Source organism: Bacillus rossius, chromosome 5, assembly GCF_032445375.1.
Source record: "Bacillus rossius redtenbacheri isolate Brsri chromosome 5, Brsri_v3, whole genome shotgun sequence".
NCBI lineage: Eukaryota > Metazoa > Arthropoda > Insecta > Phasmatodea > Bacillidae > Bacillus > Bacillus rossius.
Window position 1 is genome coordinate 41,258,283 of NC_086333.1, and position 17,765 is coordinate 41,276,047.

Consider the following 17,765-nt stretch of genomic DNA (forward strand, 5'->3'; position numbering starts at 1 on the left):
CATATGTCATTGGAGAAATTGGATTAAATTATATTAAATAAAAATGTTCATTGTATGAATCATTTGAAAAACATTTTCTAGAACTCCTATTTAACTAATCGAAAAAGTGAACTTTATTATTTATTTGTTGATTGTCTTTTAAATGTGTTTTATAATAATTATTTTTGATTATTTTTACTTTATAATAATACTGAACAAAAGCTCTTTGTTTTATTGTTTATGATATTAGTTAACCTTGGTTTCGGAATCACTGTATATACTGTCGCCATTTTTTACCGTTCAAATTTGTTACAATTCTCAACGTGTTTAGTTTCGTTGCATGAAGGTTATGTGTAGTGAAAGTGGTGACAGTTGTGTTTTTTGTGTGTGTTAAATTTTTATGTTTCGGAATGACTTGAAATATTTATAATATTAGCATGATCATTTCGATTGGATCATTGCTTATTATTATTTCCATCCTTATCAGTGCTCTAGTTGGATTGTTTTTAATACCATATTATGTAGGAATTTTTATTTTGGGATTAATATTTATTTGTTTACGCAGTCAAGTACCGAACTATTTATTTTATGTCAAGAATTTTATCTCATCTATTGTATTTTGGTTTAATTACCTTGTGGACATAATTGTGACTAGAATGTTAAGTAGGCCCAATGAATGCCAAGTAAAAAACAAAAATCATGCAAGTATAGTGGATGGATTGCTAAAATACAGGTTACATCCAAACAGCAGTGTTAACGATGAAAAGTTGCACCTTAATGATACCACTGTTCGTCACAGACGTTTTGAGTCATCAGATAGATTGGTTAAATCTGATAATGCAAAGAATATTCAGGTAGAAAATTCTTTTTATCAACGCAATAGTGATAATTTGACCAGTAATAGTGGAAGCACTTTGGTTTTATTACCAGTAAATTTTAATCAAAATAAAAGGACTGTGGTAAACTCTGGTGTACCTGTCAACACATCAATTTCAAAAGGCATTGAAATGAAGCCATCTTCCATGGATACTACACTGTATAAATCTAATTCACCTAACAACTCAAAGAGTAACAGCACTGGAAATAGAACTTCAAGATTATCACAAACATATTTTGAGTTTGATGATGGGATGAAAGAAAATGTAAATTCTTCATGTTCTTCAATTTCGCCGTGGGATGATACTAGAGCATCATCATTGAAATACAAATATAACCAGTCTCTCAATTTAACACAAGTGAACTCCAGAAATCAACAGACTTTTCTTTCAAGGTTAGTGAAAATGATTTTGTGGGACTTATATTAAATTTGATTCATTGGCTAACAAAATGTATATCATCAGTGTGATAGTACTTATGCCACTACCATTCCTAAGTTCTTGAGGGATAAGCATGGCGAACATCATCCAAAAAACTACATTTCATAATAAAATTGGCAATTCTGCAGGTTAGTAACTTATGGGGAAAAAAGTAGGGTAAATATGTAGTTTAGCGGTATTTGCAAAAATGAATGTTAAAAATCCGAAAATACTTTTATTATATGCTCTTTCACTTCCTATTTTCATTAAACCCCGCGGAGATAAGAAATTCCAAATACTTTAGGACATATTGCCGTTCTTATTTTGCAATACAAGACCTGTGTTTATCATTCAACCGACGCCATTTTTTTATTTTGCCTTGTGTTCGTGAATGTCTAATGGTCGATTAGGTCAGGTCAGCTACATTATAAATACTTTCAAACTAAGCGGACATTAAAAATAATGTGAATTAATTTTAATGGTTGTTTAGGTTTAAAGTATTTATAATGTAACTTACCTAACCAAACAAACCGGGACAAAGGATGAACAGTAGGAACTCACGTATTTTTTTTCTTATTACTTGTTTAAACAATATCCAAATAACAACAAAAACCATTATAATTTGAAACGTTAAAAACTCACCTAAGTTAGAGGCGGGTACAATTCCTTTGCAATTAGTAGAAAATGATGTAGTTTTTCACCTACGTCGTGAAAAAAAAATTCGTACTCGTAAACAAGAAACAATGATAGAAGCCGCATGAATGCACAGGTATTGTGATGAGAATTAAAAAAATTGATATCTCCTAAAGTATTTGGAATTTCTAAGCTCCGCCGGGATTAATGAAAAGAGGAAGTTAAAGAGCATAGAATAAAAGTATTTTCGGAATTTTAAAAATTTTTTTAACAAATATCGCCCAACTATGAAAATTAAAAAATTTGATATCTCCTTAAGTATTTGGAATTTCTTATCTCCGCCGGGTTTAATGAAAAGAGGAAGTGAAAGAGCACATAATAAAAGTATTTTCGGATTTTTAACATTAATTTTCGCAAATACCGCTAAACTTTATATTTACCCAACACACATCCCTAAATTTACCCTGAAGGAATGGTTTCTTAATACCTACTGTTTCGTCGAAAATAACAGTTTAAAGCTCATATTATAGTACCTGTGTTTTCACACTGCTGCCGCTGTTCATTGTTTACCTGCGATCGTGTATCTCCTTGTTGAGCACAACTGTAGCCAACTGTGGAGAATTAACGATATGCTAATTCTTCTGTTTAATATATTAATTCCTGAACCCTGAAGGCTTGATTGATTCTGATGACATGATCCTGTTGGCTTGATCATGTTGTACATGATGCTTGTTGTTTTAATTCAGTATGTTGAAAGATCCTGATGGCATGATTCTCTTGGCTTAATCCTGTGGTACATGATACTTGCTGTTTTAATTCAATATGTCGGAATATCCTTTACGTAAAAAAAATTGTCACATAATAATGAATTATGATTGTAAGTGAAATAAAATTTTTTTTTTTATCCTTAAAATTGCAATATGTACAGTTGTTATTTAAACAAATTTCATTATTAAAACAACACCTTCAATGACTAAAGTTCTCCAAAAATTTTGAATAACCCACATGGTAAACATAAACAATGAATGTCAGCGATTGGATGAATACATAGGTATTGGAATGTAAGCTGTAAACTGTTATTTTTTCACAAACCAGTAGTAATTATGAAACCTTCATTGCAGGGTTAATTCAGGAACATCACTAGTATATTTTCCTATGTATTGCGGGTAAATAATGAATGGCGACAGCAGTGTAAAAGCATTGATTGTAATGTACAAAATAAAATTTTAACCTTTTCACAAACTAGTAGGAATTATGAAACCATCCCTTGGGAGTAAATTTAGGGACGTGTGCAGTGTGTGAAAACCATGTTTTCTGATTTTTTTCTTTTCATTCTAAAAAGTCGCAATGTCCAATAATCACCCTCAACGGTTGCAGTTCTGCAGAATTACTCCAAAATTAAATCTTTGGAATTGCAAAATATACAAGAATTCTTTCCAAACATATTACACTTATGTTATTTTAAGTATTTCAAAAAGTAAAAAGTATAAATTCTACAATTTTTTTTACTCCTGAGCCCTGAAATTTTTCCCAATCATTTTATGAGAAGGCATTTAAATACTTCAAGTAGTTTACCGATTGTTTACCATTTTAACATGTGGTTAGGTTAGGCTCATCTAAATATTGTATAATGGTGGGAACCGTTTGTTAGGTTAGATAAGTTATGTAGCGCTATATATATATTAAAAAAAGGTATTTCTGAAAGGGAACTATACTTATTTGGAAAAAATTGAAATATTCCAAACTAATTTTTTTTTGAAATTATTTTTTCCCACTCATTCTCCAAAAGGGCATACTTCCAATTGGTGGTTTACCATTTTAATAAGTGGTTAGGTAAACATTATTACAGATACTGTTGTGTCATAAGAATGGTTGGTGGGGTTAAGTTAGATAGGCCTATGTTACTTAAAAATAATTAATAATTGTGTAGGTAGTCAGTTGGTTAGGTAAGGTTGACTACATTAAAAATAATGTAGAAAGTTGGTTATTTTTATTTATTTATTTATTTATAAGCCTCCATTTCTCCAGGCAGCCTGAAGGGGAGTTGTTAATACAAAACACATAGGACACTCACATACAGAACTCAAATTCAGTACAGCGGATATTTTGTCATGGTGCTACCAGCAAATCATATACAGTAGCAATTAATATACAGTTTTGATACATTAAATTATATAACATATATTAAAAAATAAAAACAAAAGTGGGACTTATATACATATATAGATAGATACAAGACAAGTAAGCTACATTAAAATACTGTGAATTGTGTAAACAGTTGGTTTGGTTAGTTTATGTTGCATATATTATAAGTGCTGTGAAATTGTTAACAATTGGTTAGGTTTGGTTAGCTACATTAAAATACTTTGGAATCATATGAATGGTTGATTAGGTTAGCTGCATTAAAATTGCAATAAAATAATAAGGGCAATTGTTTACTTGTAAGTAGCGACATTTTAAATTTGGTTATTTTTAAGCAACTGGCGAAATGTTTTACAGTGTTTTTAATGTAGTCCACACTTTTTTAAAGTATTTTTAATTTTACTAACCTAAACAAATCGACCATCCACACTATTTTAAAGTAGGTATTTCATATTTAGCTAATCATATCCAACTATCCATTATAAAAATAACAGATTTGTAATATATACTAACCTAACCACTTGTTATAATAGTAAACTACAGAAAAAACTACTTTTAAAGTATCACAGCATCCTCTTAGAGAATGATTGAAAAATATATCAGGAAGTAAAAAAAACAGACTGGATTATTAATTTGTATTTATCTCAAAAGTAGTTCTTCAGAATCACAAAAAAAATTGTGAAACTGTTTTGAAAAAGTGGTTTGGTTAGGTTAGCTTAGCTTAGCTACATTAAAAATTCTGTAGGCCTAGAATCATGTGAATGAAGTTGGGTTAGCTACATTAAAAATACTTTAAAATTTTAGGCCTATAGCTAATCATGCGGGTAAAAAGCAAACAAAAATTTAATGTACCTAATATTTTATTTCCAATCATTCTGTTGGATGGCAGAGATATAATTTGTTAAAAAATGTATTTGTATTTTGTTAAGCTAATTACACAATAAACACAGTTCAGGTTCCAGACCAACAACGCTTTTATTTGCCGTTTCACTTGTATTTTTACTGTTTACACACTCAACGAAAAACAACCTTCGGCCGCCATCTTCTTTCACCTACTACTATAGTCAAAAAACACTTTCTCATGTACACACTTGATTTCGGCAGTTGACAACAAAAATAATTATGGACTAACTACGAAACAAAAACTGAGGATTACATTTTTTACATTATTACAATTCCCAACACTCCCCCTTAATTCTCAGTTTTTGTGTCCCTTTTAGTTCTCAGGAAACTATTTTACTTGTTTTGAATTTTACACTTTGCAGTGGCTTCGTAAAGATGTCTGCTGTCTGTTTGTCACTGGAGCAGTAATACACTTTTACTAGGCCTTCGCTTACCTTCTCATGAATGTAATGGAACCGCACATCTAAGTGTTTAGACCTGCGGTTCACCACCCCGTTCTTCATCAAACTCAATGCACTCTGATTGTCCACATGTAGCTCTGCTGTCACCTCTTCTCCCAGGATCTCCTCCAACACAGCTTTCATATACATCAGCTCTTTCGTACACTCAGCTGCTGCGATGTACTCCGCCTCTGCAGTGGAAAGTGCAACCACTGGCTGCTTTCTGGTGCACCAGCTGATGGGGCCTCCACAGTATAAGATGACATACCCTGTGGTGCTCCTTCTGGATTCTTCGTCCCCAGCAAAGTTAGCATCACAGAATCCAACCAGTTTATTCACAGGACTGCAACCTTCAAATTTGATACCTAGATTTTCAGTGCCTCGCAAGTACCTCACAATTCGCTTCATTGAGATAATGTTTTCTTCGGTTGGTTTCTCGACACTTCTGCTGCAGCGATTCACTGCAAACGCTATATCTGGTCTTGTCTTATTGGACAGATACATGAGACTTCCTAACAACTCTCTATACGGAAAAATCTTGTTTAGTCTCTCTTTTTCTTCTCCTTTTTTCTCCACCGCTGGAGTTGGGACAGGCTTTGCTTCAGACATGTTGTAGGCTTTCATAAGCTGAGTCATAGTCCCTGTCTGGTTGAGATGAAGACCTCTTTCATTCCTGCTAATTTCCATTCCCAGGAATCTAGTAGGGTTTTTCTGAACACTCACTTCAAATTCCTTCTGCAGACTTTCCAGTAAACTATCTACAGCGTTACTGTCCTTGCCCACTACAACACCATCGTCCACATACAGACCCAGGATCACAGAGCCATTACAATTTTTAAACACACAGGGTTCAGACTTCAGCTGACTTCAAGTGGTCTGTAATTCTCTTATTCCACCTTGCAGGAGCTTGCTTGAGGCCGTACAATGACTTTGTAAGTCGGCACACACCATCAATGTTCATTCCCTCTGGGGGATGCATATAGACCGGCTCTTCCAGATGGCCATGGAGGAATGCTGTTTTGATGTCAAACGTTCTCACCACATACCCTTTGTTTTGAGCCATGCCTTGGATAGCCCGCATGGGTCCGCTGTTCAAGACTGGGCTGTAGGTTTCGCCACAGTCAATGCCGTTTACTTGTTGACACCCTCGTACGACCAACCTTGCCTTATATTGCCCATCCTCCTTTCTTTTAAAAATCCATTTACTGGTCAGTATCTTTTGTCCGGTTGGGACATCTTTCTTTTCCACAACTGTCCATGTCTCATTTTCCAGCAGCGATCTCTTCTCTTCTTCAAAGGCTGCTTTCCAATGCTTTCCTTCAGTGCAGGAAGAAACAGCTTCTTCATATGTCAACATCACATAATCTTCAAATCTCGCAGGGATCCTTCTGTTCCTTCCATGTGCTCTTCCCTGTTCATTCACATCATTTTCGTCAGTTTCCTCACTAATTTCAAATCCATGAAATGATTCGTCACTGTCTGTGTTTTCATCATAATTTGACATCCCATCTGCTTTGTCTTCATCATTTTCTTTCTCTTGTATCTCATTCATCATATCACCCCGTTCCTGTAGCACTGACAGCATTAGTGGAGGGTCGCTTGCTTCTTTACGAGTGTCCCAGCCTTCTATGCACACCACATCTCTTCTAACCACAATTTCTCTTCTATTTGCATCCCACAGCCAGTAACCCGTTCCCGTGTAGCCCACGAACAGCAGTTTTTCACTTCTTGTCTTCAGTTTCAACTGGTACTTGTTAATCTTTGCATACGCTGCACATCCAAATATTTGTAGGTTAGAGACATCAGGTTTTCTTCCATACCACAGCTATGCTGGGGTTTCACTCCGGCCTGTCGTTGGGCTTCTGTTGATGAGATAGGTTGCTGTATATGAAGCCTCACTCCACAGTTCTTCCGGCATGCAGGAGTCCAGCATTAGTGCTCTAATCTTGTCCATCAAGGTTCGGTTGAAACGTTCGGCCATTCCTTGGTGTTGAGGTGTATATGGAGCAGATGTGTCGGCAACGATACCTTCAGCTTCAATCCAGGCTCTGAGCTTCTCATTCACATACTCCTTGCCGTTGTCTGTTCGCAGTTTGTGGACTTTCAGATTCCACTGCTTTTCTATTTTCTTCACATGCTGAATCACTAGTTCAGGGACCTCCGCCTTTGATTCGAGCAAGCGGATTTCAGCAAAGTGTGTGAATCCATCAATGAAAGTCAGGATATCCATATTTACTCGCATATAGGTCGCGGCAATTTTACCAGATTTGATGGGGAAAAAATGAAGTGCGACCTATATGTGAAGAAAAAAAATTTTAAAATTTTTGAGAAATTTTTTTTGCAATATTTTGCTTTAAAATGCGAAAAAGAAGTTTATATAGGTATAGGCAAATTTATTTACAATGTACATATACAGCGAAACCCCTTATTTACGTTACCGTTATTTACGTTTTCCCGTTATTTGCACTATATTCTTCAGGTCCCGTTTAGTTCCCAATTTTCCAATACAATACTTTCACGCAAATTACGACTCAAAAATCGAATCCATCCCGCTATTTACGTCACATAACAACCATAAACAACCAGAAAATACTGTGGGTACTTTAAGAGTAGATAAATTTACTAGTAGGCCTAAAAACACTAAAAACATTGTGAAAAACGTAACGTTTATAGTCGGCAATGAACATTTTAAATCACAATTATATACATATTTTATAACATGAGAAGTTGCTTTTATTTCTAAACATGTAATAATTTAAGCCTAGGCGTGTAAAAGTCCGAGTAATTATAGCAGGAGACAATCTAAAATGCACGAGGGAAAAACGTAAACTCACGAATGTATGAACGTGGCGGATTGTTAATTTCTGTTACTGTATTCATGTTACAACTTAGCCGAAATACTGGTACGAGACAAACTTCACAAGATAAAATGAGCGGAGTCTTGGTAACTGTTTTATACATATTTTATAATTTCGGAAGTATTGTACAGTTGACGCATATTTTTTAAACTAACATTTTATTTCTGGGGATCGTAATTAATTAATTATTGGTATCAAGACATCAAGATGGACGTAAACTTGAACATGTCACGGCAGCGAGAAAACTGGTGCGTATACCAATAAACTGATATTAGAACTGGACAAAATTGGTACACGGGAGGTGGAGCTTATATTTTTTTCCGCTAAGCTCGCATCTATTGGCTGGCTGTTGATGCAAGGTCATGAGTCTGGGCGGAGCGTTGAGTGAGTTATACTGCGCATGCGCAGCTCAGTGGACAAAGAGAGCCAGCAGGCGTGCCGTAACAGCAGCTGATCGAGTACAATGACCTTTCTCCGCGCACGGCGCGGTAATGAATTACCGGTGCGACCTATATGGGGGGAATCTTAAATACCAAATTCAAGACCTCAAATTATGGGTGCGACCTATCTGCGATGGCGATTTCTTCTTATTTCAGCTATGTGGTGTAATTGGCCCCACCAAGTCGGAGTGTAGTATTTCCAGGGGTTTGCTGGCTTGCACACGTTCTGTTTTGCTTGTATGCATATTACACATGGTTCATGGTTCAGATCTCCACTCCTCAATGTCATTCCTTTCACAACCTTTCATGCAGCTTTGAGACGATCTTGACTGATGTGACCCATTCTTCTGTGCCAAATTATGTCAGGATTTATACTTTCGGCCACCAGAGCTTCCGACAATGTGTCTTTGGGAATTTTTACCACATACAGTCCATTTGCACTTCTTTCGCCTCTTAGCATCACTTCATTATTTTTGATCACTGTCACTTCATTCTTTGAAAATTTCACTTCTACCCCATTTCCTGTGATTGACCCCAACGACAATATGTTCTTACTGAGCTGAGGGACGTACAATACTTGCTTCAGTTCACAACAGTCTGTCACTACTTTCCCTACACCTTCTGCACTCATGCTCACAGAATTTTTCGCAAGGCCTATATTCACCCTAGTAGCTCTCGGTTCTTCCAGTAAGCTTTTGTCGTAGGTCATGGGGCATGACGATCCTGAATCCAGGATCCATTCAGTGTCTGCTAAGTCACAGCTCGCTTTCATGAAGGAAACTGGTGGCCCCTTGTTTGCCTTATTTCGGAAATGGCAGTCCTTTTCTTCATGGTTGGTTCTTTTGCATATGCTACAGTTCTTCACTTTGCTTGGACACTCCCTAGCCATATGTCCGGTTTTGTGACATTAGAAACATCTAATGGTAGAGGTACCTTGCCTTTTATTCACTGCACTAGCTCTGTGAAACCCCGCTAAGTGTTTGTCTGAACCACACTCGTAACATCTTCTTGCTTCAGCTTTGAATGCTACTACATCAGTTTCGGCCCTGGAGTCAGTTTTTTCCTCCGCCACCAATCGTGTTGCCAAATTTGCCAGAGTTTTACTTTCCATTGGAGTGTATTCCCATGCACTAATAAAATAGCTGTACCTTTCAGGTAAAGTCGTCAGGATCCTAGAAATCAACATATGTTCTGGAACGTCGTTTCCCAGCGCCTTTAACCTGAACACCAGGTTTTCATGCTTACTTACATGCATCGCCAAGTCTACCCCTGCTGTGTATTTATAAGCAAAGAATTCCTGCATTAGATCGAACTTCTGCTGCGAAACGTCCCGTTTATACGTCACACAGTTTTTTAAACATGCTGTACACATTTTCACACGTAAGAATATGCGTCAGAGGAATCCTGTCGACAGTGGCTATTATTAATTATCCTTTGTGCTTTCGCATCCTTTTGATGTACTCCGCATAATTTTCACTGTCTCGCTCTGGTAATTTTGTTTCTCCAGTTACGATGTCATGCAAACCTTGTGACTTGAACAATATATTTACTTTGAACTTCCACAGCTGAAAATCACAAGGTTCTTTTAATTTTTCCACCAGTGAAAGTTCGTTCACTTCGGAGTGAGCAATTTTTGTATCGTCGCAACGACCCTTTTAATGCATCCACACGTTTTTGCGCGATACTGGGTCCCATAACCTGTTAAAAAATGTATTTGTATTTTGTTAAGCTAATTACACAATAAACACAGTTCAGGTTCCAGACCAACAACGCTTTTATTTGCCGTTTCACTTATATTTTTACTGTTTACACACTCAATGAAAAACAACCTTCGGCCGCCATCTTCTTTCACCTACTACTCTATAGTCAAAAAACACTTTCTCATGTACACACTTGATTTCGGCAGTTGACAACAAAAACAATTATGGACTAACTACAAAACGAAAACTGAGGATTACATTTTTACATTATTACAATTCCCAACATAATTGCATTATTTCATTACCTGAGACAGAATTATCTTCCAGTAACATGTTAATGGAAGGATATGATTTTCATCAGTGATATTTGGAACAATTATTTCTCATGTTATTTGAAATTTTGAGGTTTTGAGTTTTGTAAGTCTTTTCGAAGGTGAGCGTTTTAATGTTTCTTCTATTTCGTAGTATTGGTGATGGTTTGATTTTATTAATGTATGTTTCCAAGTTTAGATTTTATAGTGTGTTGTTGATTCTTCCAAAATTAATTTGTTATTTTGAGTCAGCTACATTAATAAAATTAATTTAATACGTAATGAATACCTAATATGTACTTCATGTAGTGGTACAGTAATTGTTCCGTATCACATATCCATCTTATCCCTTGATCCTGATGTCATGATTCTATATACATTGATCTGCATGATCCTATATACATTGATCCTGGAATAAATGATGCTTGCTGTTTTAATTTAGTATGTCGAAAGATCTTGATCCCACAGAAACTAGAATACTTAATTACAAACAATTTATGTCATGTCTTGTGGATATATTTTTCATTTTTATTTAGCTTTGAATCATAATTAATTTTTATATCACAAGTTAATAATGTCCAAGATCCTAATATTTTTAATGTCCTAAATTAAAACAGCAAGCATTAGGTACCACAGGATCAATGTATACAGAATCATGTCTTCAGGATCAAGGGATAAAGCACCGTACAGGTAGGCATAACCAGTTTTATAGAATTCATTGATCATAAAAAATACTTGCTAGAATATTATAAAATCTTATCAACAATTTTATAGTGTTTCTAATTGGTCGGCCTGACATAATCACCTAGCTGTGTAAATACTTAGCTTTCTCAGGGATTGACAGCCTCGGAAAATCTTGCTTTTGCTGGGAAACTTTGGTGGTATTCCAAGTTGTTCTGGTAAGGTAGTGAATAAGCCTTCCATGTATGGCCAGAGATGTAACTTAATTTGCGGGTCATATTCCAGAACGCGTCTAAACTGAATTCCAATAAGACGACTGATTGGCAGCCGTTTTAATAGACGTTTCCTTGTGTGAGGCTAGAAACACTTTTCATCGCGGAATGAGCATGCAGCTCAAGTTGCCTTTACACATTTGTTTGTTCACATTTATATGAGATTAGTGGAAGACACCTTTTTAATTTTAATGGTTTACCAGAAATTTTTTTTTTTTAAATAAACAGACCAACAGGTTTCAAAACAACTAGAATAATAAGTCCTAGGTTGCATTAGAGAAAAGTACAATAGCATTGTCTCGGTGACAAAGCAAAAACTTTTTTCTGTGCATCTTCACACAATTTTAATGTGTTTTGTACATAGACAAAAATACTAATTTTTCTGATGAATTTTCAGATGAATCATATATACAGATAATTTGAGCATTACGTGATATTTTGGTTGCACCATATTGAAAATAAAGTTTAAATACAACTAACCAATTCGGGGAAGAAAAAAATGGTTGGGTGTACTTGTGTATGCACGTTAGAAGATATACTTGTTTGTTTTAATACACTAAAGTTTAAATTAATACTTCTTAAAATGTTAATTTCAAACACTGTAAGCCATTAACAAAATTTGGTAACAATTTTTGTGATCAAAAAATATATGAGCGCACAGTAGATTTAGGGCTAAAATATAATCATATAAGACTCACTGGTCACGAATTCTCCAGAACTTTTAAGACTTACATACATACTTGAAATTTGGCACATCCTACTAATATTATAAACACAAAAGTTTGTAAGTATGGATGGATGGATGTTTGTTACTCAATCACGCAAAAACGGCTGAACGGATTTGATTGAAATTTGGCACACAGATAGTTTATAACCTGGATTAACACATAGGCTACATATTCATGTGAAATTCCCTCCATATTGGATTGAAAGTGTGTTAATTTAATTTTATAACAGAAAAAATCATTAGGTCATCCTACTAATATTATAAACGCAAAAGTTTGTAAGTATGGATGGATGGATGTTTGTTACTCAATCACGCAAAAACGGCTGAACAGATTTGATTGAAATTTGGCACACAGATAGTTTATAACCTGGATTAACACATAGGCTACATATTCATGTGAAATTCCCTCCATATTGGATTGAAAGTGTGATAATTTAATTTTATAACAGAAAAAAATCATAGGTCATAGACATACAAAAAGTGAGTGAGTTTCATTTCTCTATGTCTGCCACACAATCGCATACATAGTAAGGTCTGGAAAATTCATATCCTTCTCCTTGGTGAGACCAGCCCGCTTAGTGGAGCTCGTGGCGGCTAGCGAACTAACAGCGCTAATAGCAGTTCAGTTCTTAACTTCCTAAATAGATAGAGTTGCCTTGAATTTTAAACTTGCCATCGTTTGATGCGTTTGTCATGTCTTGAATTTTCTTTTGTTTGTGTCGTATGCGTTCCTATACCATTCATCCGATTGCGATGACATTTTGGTGAGTTGTTATGCGCATGCCCGTGAAGGTTTCTGAGAGGGTAGGACAATAGTTGGAGCACGAATCGTTTAAAAAAATGTGTGTATTTCTTATAGTTTAGCAGTAGTTTGTGTGTTTTCGGTGTATGAGTGCTCACACATTACAGAATTGAACTGAATTAAATATAAACAGCGATAATTCACAGAATTGAACTGAATAAAATACAAACACAGCCATTTCAGTTCATGTGTGATATAAACAATAGGTACCGGTGAGAGAGACAGAGAGATAGGTTGAGATATAACTAGGTATAGGGAATTAAATGGAGTTAGATAAAGAGATATATAGATGTATAGAGCTATATAGTGATTGGTATATAGAAGAGATAGAGATGGTGGGAGGTATAGAATATATATATGTAGATTAGAGATAAATAGAGATAGAGAGTTACATAGATATATATGTAGAGAGATGGATAGATGATTGTATATGTGTAACTACTTCAAACATATTACAAAACAAAACTGAATGAGACATTGCAACGCATGCCAAGCATTAGCTAGATAATGGAATCTTTTCCATATAAGTAATCTATAGTGCTTTATAGAGTCTACATTACATACAGACCACCAATTTTTAGATATTATAGAGGTAAATAACTAAACACTGGCAGAACAACGTCTACCGGGTTCTACCAGTTATATAAATTATTTTGCACACTTGACATTCAAATCAAGAAGACAATTACTGTGTACAACTGATTTCGATAAAGGTCCCCTTCACCCTGTGTTCAGCCCGGGCAACGCCGGCTACTATAGATCTATATTTTATCATAGGTGAAAAAATAAGGTTCATAATGCCTACCTCATATAACCAATTTTTCAAACAAATAATAATCAAAAATATATAGTGAATAAATTATAGTGTAAATAATAAGTTGTGTAAACAAATAAAGTTTGCTAGGGAACAGAATTTGAATCTGGTCACAATCGTATTGTTCATTACGGGTGCCATGTTCTTTATCTATCTGCTACTGACATCAGTTTTATGTTGCTGAATGTATGTTTTCCAACCTCTAGTGCTAATTTTCTCAATTTTATTATTTAAGTTGGTGCTTATTTCCTGTTTTGAGTATTAAATTTTAGAAAATGTATTCCAGTTTGGTTACGCTATTGTAAATTTTTATTTGGTACAGCTATATGCTTATGTCCTCCGATGTTCATGTAAGTGAATACATACTAGTTCATGCCACTACATGCGAGTCTGCTATCTGTTTGAAATTGCAGAAAAAGTGAGCTTTGAAAATGTGCAGTAATTTTAGGCATATATCTGTCACAGATAGGACACCAAAATAAATTCCCTAAGTTTAAGAGACTAGCTGTGTTTGGGATCAGCAATTTGCACTAGGAATTTAGTACGGTTACAGTTGTAGCATGTTCAATGCCTTAACCCTTATTTTTGAGTCTTGGAATACATATCTTAGGTTTTGCAGATAAACCTAGACTGTTGAAAACCCTAGCGTTCTCGGAAAATTCACACTTAAACATACCCTTTGGTTTTTGTGGGGAAATCACACACTGGATGGCAATGTCAAATTACATAAATAAATACTCAAAGCCACACAAATCCACCTTTTTTGGGGCACTATGAATTTCTAGTATGGCTCATGCTAACATTAAGATGTAGGTATTAGGAAAAATATTTATTCAAGCTGTTTAAATAATTTTGCATGTTCATACAATGGGTGCTTCTTTACTAAGACTTGACTACAAATAATAAATCAAAAACCTAAATTAATATAACCTGATGCACTTGTGAGTATGTTCTGGTAGCATCATTAAATTATTTAACAAATCTTTAGTCAATTGTCCCTAACCTCTTAAGATGCCTGGTGCAGTGCAGAGCGAAACATCTGTACAATTTACCACTTTGACGCGACTTAACTTTGAATGCCAGGATGGTTTATTAGACTGTGGCAGCAAAAGCCTGCAATCTACTTGATGTGGTGAATATTAGATTCTTAGAAAATTAGCTGGTGCAACTGATTTTGATCTTAATATATTGTGTTTTACTATAGCATGTAACATTCTTAGTGTGCAATGTGCATTTTAATGGGCATATACTCTCTTACCACTGCACAAGATCCGCTATAGCACAGTTTTTGTTTCAGTGTGCTGTGTTGCCAGATATATCCAAAGAGCACAAACATTTTAGACAACTTTATAATGTAATGAAAATTCTTCAAAATATACTTCAAAAAAATTATTCTGTGAAGAAAAATTTGGAGTGTAATTTTTGGAAATACATCTTGTATTTCATCAAGAGTCATATGATAATTTTCAATTCTTGCTTTTAACGTAACTGAAAGACACCATGTTTGTTTCAACCTTTTTTGTCATCAAATCTATTTATATTATTTGATATTAAAATTTTTTGCTTTATTTGACTTTAATAGGTCCAATTCATTTATTTTATTTGTTATTATAAATGTATTATAGATATCAGTGAATTCATCACATGTTTTAATTAATGATTTCATGTTAAATATTCAGTAATGCAAACTAAGCACTACAGCTTGGCCAAACAGAAACAGTCTAAAGTTATCCATTTTCAAGGGACTTCCTGCTGGACTGCTCGCGAGGGCCAAGCCGTGGCTAATGGTACCAGAGAGGGTGACTGACCCTTGTTTTATTATCTCCTGGCCAATGGGGAAGCTGTATTTAAAGGCTAGTGGAATATTAAATTAAAACTATTTTCTACAATATTATACAAATAATAATTCTAATGTAAGAAAATTCATGTACGAGTATATAAATATAACAAATATAAACTTTCAAATATATAACAATAAAACTCTGCCCTCAAACATGAAATTTGGCTGTGGGGACAGGGCTTAGGTTTATCCGAGGAGTGGTGATTAGTGGACCAGGATATCTCTGGGTCGCGGAACAGCCCTTCTCGAGGAATGATATGCAGAGGAGAAACAAGTGTCTGAATATTGCTTCACAGGCATATAGTTCTGGAGCCTGAAGCATAAACACCAACCCCAGGGAATTTGATCGATCTTTAGAGGGCACGAGATTGTTTGATTTTTGAATAATAAGTCCGTCCGTGATGTACGATAGAATCCTAATGGTAAATGAATAATTATTATGTTAAATTCATTATAAATCGAACTTCTAGCAGCCAAGCTTAATGAGAGCCCATTTTCGAATTCAGTTGTTTCATTTGTCTGATCTCGCAACTAGTCTTGTGACTTTATCCTGTCCTAGCTGGAGCATAAAGTAAAACAGATGAAAAGACAAAACTGCCGGCATTTCCTTGAAAAGGAGGGGGGGGGGGGGTCAGACCTAGCACATAATTAATCAGGTGCTTGTTATTAATAGCGACCAACTGCTACAAATAAGGACTAAATGCTACAAATAGTTTCTCCTGTGAAATAATAATTGGTTTTTATGATTGACAGTTTTTCTTTCAGAATGCATACAAATGTAATATTTCTGTCAAAAGACACTATTTTATAGGCTTGGAAAAATCTACAAATCGTAAAAAAAAAAAACATAACTTATTATAATTATTTGTAGGAAACAAAATAAGATTTTTTTAAAAAAGCCGGGTGGTATCAATCTAGCAACATTAGATGCCACTTGCTCTGTACTGCAGTCTTAAGTGTGAAACAGACTATAATAGTTATATTTAACACACTTAACTTTCTACATGAGAATTCCTACAAATTATTTTAAAATTGAAATACCTAACAATAATAATCATTTGTAATGTGCTGTAAAACATTTGGAACTGTCTGTAGTGCTAATTTTTGTTTGTTTCAGAGTTTATTCCGGATCGAGTACTGAGAGAAGGCACGACAGCGAAGGTGGGGCGCTCACTCACCAGTCGAGATACGCCGGTCCAGGGCAGTTGCCGCGAGTTTGCCTGGGGAGGCAGAACGTGCTGCTCACGTTTTCTGGAACCAGTCTCTCCAAGTGTGTTCAGTCTCCTGTGAGAGCGAAGCCATCCACGGTTCTACCAAAGACAAGGTAGCTGTTTTGCTTATTTTTTTTTTTTTTTTACGAACCTTGTGCACATGCATGATGAATTTTGGACAGGCTTATGAGATACAGTCCATTTACACTTAAGGGACCCCCGCCTACCTGGGTACACATGCAGTGTGCATAGCTTCAGAAAAAACCACGCAATGTAAAAATTGCCCAAGATATCCGAGTGATGTCTGTTTACAGAAAAGCTTTTAAGAATGTGCTGAGGGCGACTAAGTAGTTCTGTTTCAGTATTTAGTTTTAAAACTGTATTTTTAGAAGAATGATAAGGGCCAAAATACATGTTTTCAGAATAATATCAGCTGTTTTAAAACTCAGTAATGAATTAAACTCTGACAGCTAACATTTTAGTCTTTTAATTTGTGCAGTGTGAGAAAGGATTAAGTATCGTTAACATTTTCAGACCGTGACTTTAATCATACATAACCCTTTTGTTATAGAATATGTAAACATTAAAATTTAATCAAATTTAAAATTAAGTAAAAAATATTAACTTACTACCTTTTTTAATCTATACTATCTATCTTAAATAGGTTCTTACCTAAATATTGTTAAAATAAAAAAAAATACTAATAGTTATTTATAA

General features: G+C 35.0%; 1 protein-coding gene across 1 annotated transcript in view; it reads left to right on the plus strand.

Annotated features, from left to right (window-relative positions):
- Nucleotides 1–251: 251 nt before the first annotated feature.
- The window catches only part of LOC134531737 (nuclear pore complex protein DDB_G0274915), a 74,573-nt gene continuing 57,059 nt past the window's right edge, over nt 252–17,765 (plus strand). The window contains exons 1-2 of the mRNA XM_063367604.1: nt 252–1,249; nt 16,955–17,161. Of these exons, the coding sequence (XP_063223674.1) occupies nt 417–1,249; nt 16,955–17,161 (1,040 nt within the window). The 5' untranslated portion in view covers nt 252–416. The remainder of the gene's footprint in view (nt 1,250–16,954; nt 17,162–17,765) is intronic.